The 9,139-nt window shown below is 42.5% G+C and overlaps 1 protein-coding gene across 1 annotated transcript; it reads left to right on the top strand.

The window, feature by feature from the left end:
* The first annotated feature begins 613 nt into the window (after positions 1-613).
* On the top strand, positions 614-6,354 carry LOC140933414 (uncharacterized). The gene is made up of 2 exons (XM_073382963.1): positions 614-802; positions 1,544-6,354. The coding sequence occupies exons 1-2, from the start codon at positions 695-697 to the stop codon at positions 4,448-4,450; spliced, it is 3,015 nt and encodes a 1,004-aa protein (XP_073239064.1). The 5' UTR covers positions 614-694; the 3' UTR covers positions 4,451-6,354.
* The last annotated feature ends 2,785 nt before the right edge of the window (positions 6,355-9,139 follow it).

The raw sequence follows: 9,139 nt of genomic DNA, 5'->3' as shown, positions 1-9,139 counted from the left end.
TTAGTTTTTAACTTAAGCTTAACTGATGATTTTCCGTGTTTAAATAAAGATTTACATACATACATACATACATACATACATACATACCAGTTCAGTTTTTTGGCAGAAATTAATTCACAGCATAGTGTCAATGCCTACTGCACAAAACAGCGTGAAATGACCCAAGGTTTTTCACATTACTGCATCACAGAATTGGTTTAGAGGGAAAGCCAAAGACTGTGTCTGGCAGTAGTACTATTATAATACTTAAAGCGTGCTGAAAAAAACAGGAAAGGTCAGGTTATTTCCCTCCAGAACAATCTGTTTGCCTGTTCACATTACACCTTATAAAGTTTCTAAATCATAAATGGTAAGAATCGTACTGTTCACAGAACTGTACGTGTTCCTTCCCAGTAGGGCTTAGGCAACAAAAAAACATGCTGAACCTAGCGTTTTATGTGTAAATGAAAGCCTTGTCTGGTGTGATTTTCAAGATGTAGTTAAAGCTGTCTGTTATAGTGTAAACAAAGGCTCAATAGTAGAGGGGCGTAATTCATATTACGTTTTTGCTTTATCTTGGTGCTGGGCAAATTAGAACCTTTAAATCTTACATTTCCATTCATTATGTTTTAAGGTTGAAGAGAAGGAAAGGCTACGTGTCAGTCTAACACCTAGTCAAGTAAGAGCACTTTCAAAGGCGCCGTATGTACATGAAATGGAAGACCCTGACGTGACAACTTTACAGGAGTTACATCTGATGCAGAGAATGGGCTTACCAACTTGCTTCTTTAATTCCCCTCGTGACTTGGATTCTGATGATGAGGTGTGTACTGCTGAAACCCATTTAATCTTTCACTTCTACAGTTTTATAGCCGTAAGACACTTGAATCTGTAGAGCAATTGTGTAACCATTCAAATGAAACCTCTTCCACAGGAAATTTGCATGTGCTTTCTTCTCCCAGCAAGAAGTGAAAGGAGTACTAACTTTGTGGCGTTTGTATGTTTTGGTTCAATTTTATCTTTGGTTTAAATTTTATTTCCCTTTGTTTTGGGGTATGGTAATATACCTTATTATAGGAAATTAACGCTCCATTTACCGTTTATTTTTCATCTTTCACAAAAGCTAAGGCGAAGGTTTACAATATTTCGAGTTCATGTTCGTTGTTGCTGTCAGAAGTGATGTCAATATCTTCTCCTTTGATTTCGGCCACCAACTGTGTCTTAATCGCGTTAATTTCCTTTATTATGAAATTCTACCTCCTCTTTCGCGTTAATTTTCTTTATTCGAAAGTCGTTTTCCATTAAATTCGCGTTAATTTAAGTCGCGTTAATTTCCAATACCTTAATTTCATGGAGCGTTAATTTCCTATAATAAGGTATGATCATGAGTTTAAAACAATGGGAAATAAAACTTAAACCAAGGATAAAATTGAACAACAACATATGCATAAAATGGTTCATACAGAAGAAATCACCCAGTAGTATCACTACTTTCATGTCTCAACATTGTGTCAGTTGTCACAAATCCCTTTTATTTATTCTAATTGTTATTGTGCTCTTTCAGTTTTTCTCACAAGAGCCAAGCGAGAAGGTACTAAGAGAAAAGAAGAATGTAAAGAAAAAGAAGAAGAAAGGGAAAGTAAAGTCAAAATACGTGCAACCAACTAATGCTAAGGATACAACGCCCGAGACACTTGAGAATCAACATGAAAAGCAAAACCTGCCTTGTGAGAGTGACGGTATTATAACTGTTACGGCATCACATTTGGCCAACGCCTTGTCAGGGGGAGGCGACGATAAAACCACCAGCTTTGATGAAACCGGAGATTGCAGAGAGGAAAAAATCTCCTTGGCATCTTGCAGCACAAACAACGAAGGTAGCCACAACGAAACCTCTCATGAACAGTCTTCACATAAAACCCCCACCTCCGACTCACAAGCATGTACTTTAAAGAACGTGGGCGCCTATACTTCGAGCGTTTCACATGAAAAGGTCAGCGAACACCAAGTGGCGGGGTATGCCATTTCACACAGAGTACATGAACATGGGGTATATAACACTTGTGATCCCAAAGAGGGCAGTGAATCTAGTCAGGTAGAGGAACACTTCAAATTGCAATCAGAAAGTGGGGAAAAAGTCGGAGTGATCTGTGTGGAAAGCACACACGAAAACAGTGCTGGTGTTCCTAGTTTTTATTCAAGCTGTATCAGTGAGACGGAGCGTGTAGAATGTAGGAGTTTCAATGAGAATTGCACATCCGTCATTGAACAAGGTAAACAAGGAAATGGGCAATGCGGCCAAACAAAAACAATCCATGACAACACTCCACTACCAGATGGTTTGTGCTCAGAAACTGCTGAAGACGAAGGTGTTCAAGGCTGGCAAGACTACTGGAAAATATACGGCTTCTCGTTGGTTTGGGGGAGCTGGATAAACCTCTACCCAGAGCTGTCGAGTGTTTACAAACAGGTGGGAACAGAGACAGTCTGTAACGACGACGGGAATGAGAGTATTCTGAAGGCTTCAGCCATTGAAAATGACGATAGCCAATCAGAAGAAATCACCAGTGCAAGATCGAACTTAAGCAGCCTTTCAGAGGAGTCAGATTTCTCCTTTAAAAACGATAAATCTACTGTCGTCAATGTTGGTGACCTTCAGGCCAAAGGAGTAAACGGTACGGAAGCAAAAGAGAGTGTACCACCCTCTGAAGAATGCGTGTTGGAAAACCTTCATGACACAAGTCCTGGTAGCCAGACCAGACAAGGACTGCCAGCTATAGTTTCGTTTAATAATTGCCTTTCAGTGGACCATCCAAAATCTGAATCTTCACAGTCCAGGGACGCCCAAGAAGAGAATCTCCAGGATATATGTGTGTGCGTTTCTCAAGAACATGCTGCAGTGAAACACGAATCATCGTCAGGTTCTCTGTCTGATCTGACAGCAGATCAAGTGAGAGCTCTGTGGGAACAAACGTACTGGGAAGTGTACTGGTATTACTATGAGGAGTATAAGTACTGGCGCAGCCAGGGCTATAGCTTTGATGGGCATTCTGATACTACAGATGAAGCGCAAGGTTTAAACACGGCCTGTCTTGCACAAAAAGGTTTTGTTTCTTGTGGATCAGGAGAAAAGCAGTCAAAAAAGAACAAGACAAGAACGAGCAACAAAACTAAAACGTTTACATTAAAATTAAGTGGTATGCAGCAAGCACATCAAACTGCCAACGAAAAGGGTATTGCCGGCGAGGGAGATGAACCCCCTCCAGAGGAGAGATACCACAGTTTAAAACGAGCCCATGAGTTAGATGTAGAGGAACAGAACACTCTCTCCCTTGAAAAGGCGTACGAGTTAATGGGATTTAAAGTATCACGCGGATTATCACATAACGACCTGCCCAGGGTCTGTGCAGGGAAAGCCTCGTTCCAGTCAAACCTGGAGTCCAAAAACAAGTTTCTCAATATGCACCAGACACTCGAAGTTCCCAGATCCAAGGGAGTGCATCTTAGATTTGAAGATAGCGACGAAGAACAGCCAAGTGAAAGATGCTCTTCGTTTGATGGAGAAAATTTGGTAAGCATTTCTGATCAGGACGGTGCCTTCGTCGAGGAGAAAAAAGAGACCTCCATGCTTGATAACGTGAAAACGTTTCTCAGAGAGAAAGGAAACAACTCGCATTCTGAAAGTCCGAAAGATAGAAAATCAAAATGTGATCAGACATTCTCAGTAGCTGAAGGAAATGAGGTACCGAAGCATCTCAAGACGGCGTTCCAGGCACCAGATGATCTTTTATCGTTACAATTTCAACAGGAAACTGACAATGTGCCACAAGTGATTACAAATTTAGAGCAAGACCCTGACATTGCTAAATACTGGGCGCAGAGGTACCGCTTGTTCTCGCGATTTGATGACGGTATCAAAATGGACAAAGAAGGTTGGTTCTCTGTGACCCCTGAGCGTATAGCAGAGCACATTGCAGAACGATGCCGTTGTGACCTGCTGATTGACGCTTTCTGTGGTGTTGGTGGGAATGCGATTCAGTTTGCCTTCACTTGCGAGCGTGTCATTGCAATTGACATCGATCCTTTAAAGATTGCTCTTGCGCGACATAATGCAACTGTCTACGGAGTTGCAGACAGAATTGAGTTCATTGTTGGTGACTATATGAAGTTGATACCGCATCTGAAGGCCGATGTTGTATTTCTCAGTCCACCGTGGGGCGGACCAAATTACACAAACGCAGAAGTCTTTGATGTCAAAACTATGATTACGTTAGATGGCGTTCGTGTTTTTGAAGAGACCAAGACTATCACCAACAATATTGCTTATTTCATGCCTCGCAATGTGGATGTTGAGCAATTGTCGTCTCTCGCTGGTCCGGGTGGTAAAATGGAGATTGAACAGAATTTCGTCAATAAGAAGCTCAAGACAATTACAGCATATTATGGAGAACTGGTAGAAAATACCTGGTGAGAATCCCGGAGGACTAAATTGGACTATTCAAATTCCATGAGCCCTTCATTAATCACTTGGTTTTAGTGAAGTTGCTGTTCGCGCTCTCTTGACAAAAGACTTTAAGATCCAACGACGTGACGGCAACGAGAGCGTCAAAAAAATTATAGGTTTAATAAGAAAAACAACAACGTCGCACGTGCATCACACTTTTTTCTGCATTTCTTTGCCTTTTTTGCACGACTACGACGTGAAACTGCCTAATTTCGCGTTTTATGGAGGATGTAAACAAGCAAGGACGAAATTTTATTTCTCTTTCTTAACTTGGATGTGGTTCCTTGGAATTCAACTTCAGGAGGGTTCGCCTACATTTGACAAAGTGAGTGGGTAAGAATAATTGCGATAAAGACTGAAAGAAAGCTAATCTATTTTTTAAGCGACGTTCTCGTTGCCGTCACGTCTTTGAATCTTCGTCTATGTTAACACTATACCGGATACCGTAAAATTCCGAAAATAAGCCCCGGGGCTCGTATTTTTCAAAGGCCCTTTTTGAGGGGCGCATATTAGGAGGAGCTTTTATTCAGACGGGCTTATCTACGGAGGGAAATTTGCGTTTCAAAATCGATTGGGCTAGCGTTATAGTTGGAAGTAAATGTACCGTTTTAGCTTTGTTTTACTTTGTATTTAAGGGCAATTTTCCAAAGTAGAAGCCCCCGGGGGGCTTATATTTGGAGGGGCGATTTAACGGAGAGTTTTTAGCGTTACCATTTTAGGGGGCTTATATTTGGAGGGGCTTATTTTCGGAATTTTACGGTAGCTTTTCGTAGTGTCACGAAAGGCTATCGGGTATGGTATGACTAGCAACGGTCCGGGGGGGAGGCGGCACAAGCCGTCTACACACATCGAAACATCGCGCGGCCGCTGTTGGCCGAGGGGGTTTGGTGCACTTAATTCCAGCCTCACTTCCGTCTCACTGGGCTCCAGTTTTCGCTTCTACTTATTTACTTCCGCGACGGGTCGAATAGGCACCAAAGAATGGCACAAAACAAATCTGTTACGTGACGCTTCACTTCTGAGATCGGCTAGGCGCGGCGCGGCGCAGCTTCACTCCGTCACAGAAATCGCGCCGCCACAACCGTTCTCGTGTGTAAACAGAAGCCCTATCCCGTATGATTTTCGTGTCAACGCAAAAGCTATCCATTATAGTTTGAACCGAGCCTTCAAGTCCCTAGTTTCCAAAATAAATGTGGAAGTCAGCGCCAACGTCAAAGGATCAATTTGATGGAACGTACTCAAGCTGGAGGAGCTGAACGCGTGTATGAAACCTCCATCGCAGCTCTTCTACATGTACTTTAAAAGCCTTGGCGAATTAAGTCTCAAAACGTTTGCAGGAAAAGCAAAAACTCGGGTGGTGAAGATTGGTGAGGAGCAGACATTGATGATCCAGTTAAGTGTTAACAGGGGATCATTCCATTCGATTATCGCGTTTACTTATGTTCTGTTGTACTTTAAAAAGCTTAGATCTTTTAAATAAACGTAAATTAACTTACTTAGATGACAGACGGAGTAGCATGCTTCAGTTAATAAAGAAAACTCGCAGCCGGAAAATTATAAGAGCCATCTTGGTTCATTTTAAAGAAAGCCAATAACGTCCGAGTGGAATGATTCTTGTAAGCTTTGTGTTAATCACAAATGCGAAAGATTCAAAATAATAACTTTCTTTGGGGATTGAACAAATCAAAGAAGGTTAAGGGAGACAGAGCCAACGTGTTAATGCGGCAGCACGTTCCTACCAGATTTCGGAACAAATGAAGTTTTTGGGTAACTGACGCTTTCCCGTCCCCTAAGTCACAATTTTGCCCTAATTGAAAAATAATTGTTATTGTTGACTTAAGGGAGGGGTAGGTGGTCAGTTAGAAACCTCAGTTGATCCGAAGCTTTAAGACCCTGGCAGGTGGTCCGATCAAAAGAACCTGGTTTCTACGAATTGAGTAAGCCAGGGGGCCGAATAGCACCCGGGCAGGTGACACACCAAACTTCTTAACAAATATGCTTTAGAGAAGAGAAGTCTCTCTGAAAGGCCACATTATTCCCAGGGAAGAAACTTTTCATGGGGGGGGGGGGAGGGTAGTTTTAAAGGAAGTTTAGTTGGGGCTGTGCTTCCGAAACCCTTCGATTCTGACCCTGTTTAAGGAAAAATGCATTAAAATTGCAACCCTGTTTAACACGCTAAATGGTGAAATCGAATACCTTTTTTAAGGTTGAAGATCCCATAAACTTCAACCTTGCAGAGCGGCACATACCGAGTTAGCTAAACAGGGACGTTTCCCCACCCCCCCTCCCCCACTCTGAGCGCGTGTGTCCATCGGTAAACTCCCAAGGGAACCAATATATGGAGGCGAAGAAACAATGCATTTGTTAATGACGACATATCGTCATGACATCATGACTAATTTCGGGACTTATCAACCGAAGTTTTCATAGCCTAAGCATCACGCCTTCCTAAGGGGCTAGGGGAGAGGAGATTTTAGATTGGGGAGGGGGGAGGGGGAGAAAAGAAAGGAAGGCCTGACACAAAACCATTCAGCAAATCGTGTAGTCTGCTACACAGCCGTTTTTAGGGTCGTCACGCAACGCTCTTCCCCACTAGTGGGGAGGAGCGTTGCGTGTGACACATCCAAAATCTGGATGTGGCAGTGATTGAATAACACACAATAACCCCTGATGTCACCGACAGCAAGTAAATACGAGCAGAGCGATTGGAAAGGAGAAGCCATTGAAGTTTTTCATAGATGTTCACAGGAAAAAATAACGGATTCCCAGTTTTGGATATTTTAGGGTATTTAAAGAATACCCATAAAAATCCCAAATTTGGCAAAGTGACTGACAAGTCCTAACCAGGGAATTTCGTACCAAGTTCCCTGATTGGGACTTGTCTCACTCTTCCAAATTTGGGATTTTTGTGGGTATTATTTAAATACCCTAAAATATCCAAAAATGGGAATCTGTTATTTTTTCCAGTGGTTTTGATTTCATGTGGTACTTTTATGGACAGAGACGCAGAGAGGAATTCAAAAAGGCTCTAGAGGGCGCTCTCAGGTTCTTTCCTGGAATAAAAATAAAACCCGAGCAAAAATGGTCTTTCAAAGCCTCGTAGTTAAAAGGAAAGATGTTCTTGGAGTATGCGAAAGCCTCATATACCAGCTTCTGCCGAAACTATAGACCGGGACAAAGAAGACAAAATCAGTGCTTCAGATATCTAAGTTCTGATTTACGACATCCTGCCGTTAAAAGGGTATTCTTACTGTAAATAACATTAGAGCGAGGTAGCCATGTATTGAGAATAGTCGACAGCACCAAGGCTTTAGATTGACTTTGCTCGTGCCGGTTACGATAGCGTACGTGATTGGAATTCGTTCGCTTCCTCTTAAGCTCAAGCAGGCGTCATCATATTTCACTTTCCCTCGGACGATTCCCGGCCTGATCTACCCCAGATTTTTAGTTGCCAGACTCTCAGGAACCTGCTAATTAATGAACACTGTAAACAAAAGCAATTTACAATTTTCCGGGCGCACGTCCGGGGCGGGGCACTCCCATACATTACCTATACGGGTATGTGCCGCCCAACGGGGTCGTGATTTTGAAGCTCCAGATTTAGAACGGGGTATCCATTTCAGAGGCGTTTTCTAGAACGGGGCATAAAAAATTGTGGATCAAGGCTTTATCTTCTGCTTAAAATTGTTGCTGATTATGAAGAAGCATTTATTTGATATATAAGTCGCACAAATAAAGAAATATCTTTTAAAAAAAAACAGGTCTATTTCAATTTACAAACTTTCTAGAACGGAGTTTGAAAAATTGGCCCATTTCTGGAACGGGGTATCAGTTTTAGGGCGAATTCTAGATCGGGTATAAAAAATTTGCCCATTTCTAGAACGGGGTATCAATTTTAGGGGAAATTTTTTTTAGAACCGGGTGCCAATTTGGAGTCCCGGGCGTCACATATCCACCCAAAAAATACCCAAGTGCCCTTCCACCCCCCCCGCCCCCGGGCGCACGTTTATTTACAAACAGAGCGTTGGCGATCTTACACTAGCACAATTCCTAAAACATGTTATAATTCCTCAAAAACGGCAGGTTTTCCTTTACAAGTATTCGAAAACTCCTCATTGGAGGTTTCAGAAAAAGCGAAATCGTAGCAACACAGCTCGGCCAGACCGTAAGGTGAGATTTATTTCAGGCGAGCTTTTTGACACGTGAGGCTGACAACCCAATGACCGGAAGTGATATCGAATCATGCTGTGTAGGGGTGGAAGGCTCCCGGGGGGGGGGTACTCTCATACATTACCTATACGGGTATGTGCCGCCCAACGGGGTCGTGATTTTGAAGCTCCTGATTTAGAACGGGTTACCCATTTCAGAGGCGTTTTCTAGAACGGGGTATAATATTTCGAACGCACGAAAGCTCCAGTTTTGTAAGCAGCCATTTGAAATTATTCAAGGACAGATTGCTTTTAAAAATACGATTCAATGCGTTAACAAGCAAACTGTTGTACTCTTTGCACCCTAGAACGGAGTATAAAAAATTGGCCCCTTTCTAGAACGGGGTATCAGTTTTAGGGCGAATTCTAGAACGGGGTATCAGTTTTAGGGGAAATTTTTTTTAGAACGGGGTGCCAATTTGGAGTCCCGGGCGGCACATACCCACCC

The sequence above is a fragment of the Porites lutea genome, chromosome 4 (genome assembly GCF_958299795.1).
Source record: "Porites lutea chromosome 4, jaPorLute2.1, whole genome shotgun sequence".
Lineage (NCBI taxonomy): Eukaryota > Metazoa > Cnidaria > Anthozoa > Scleractinia > Poritidae > Porites > Porites lutea.
Note: the sequence above shows the minus strand (reverse complement) of the source record. Positions and strands in the feature narration are given on the sequence as shown.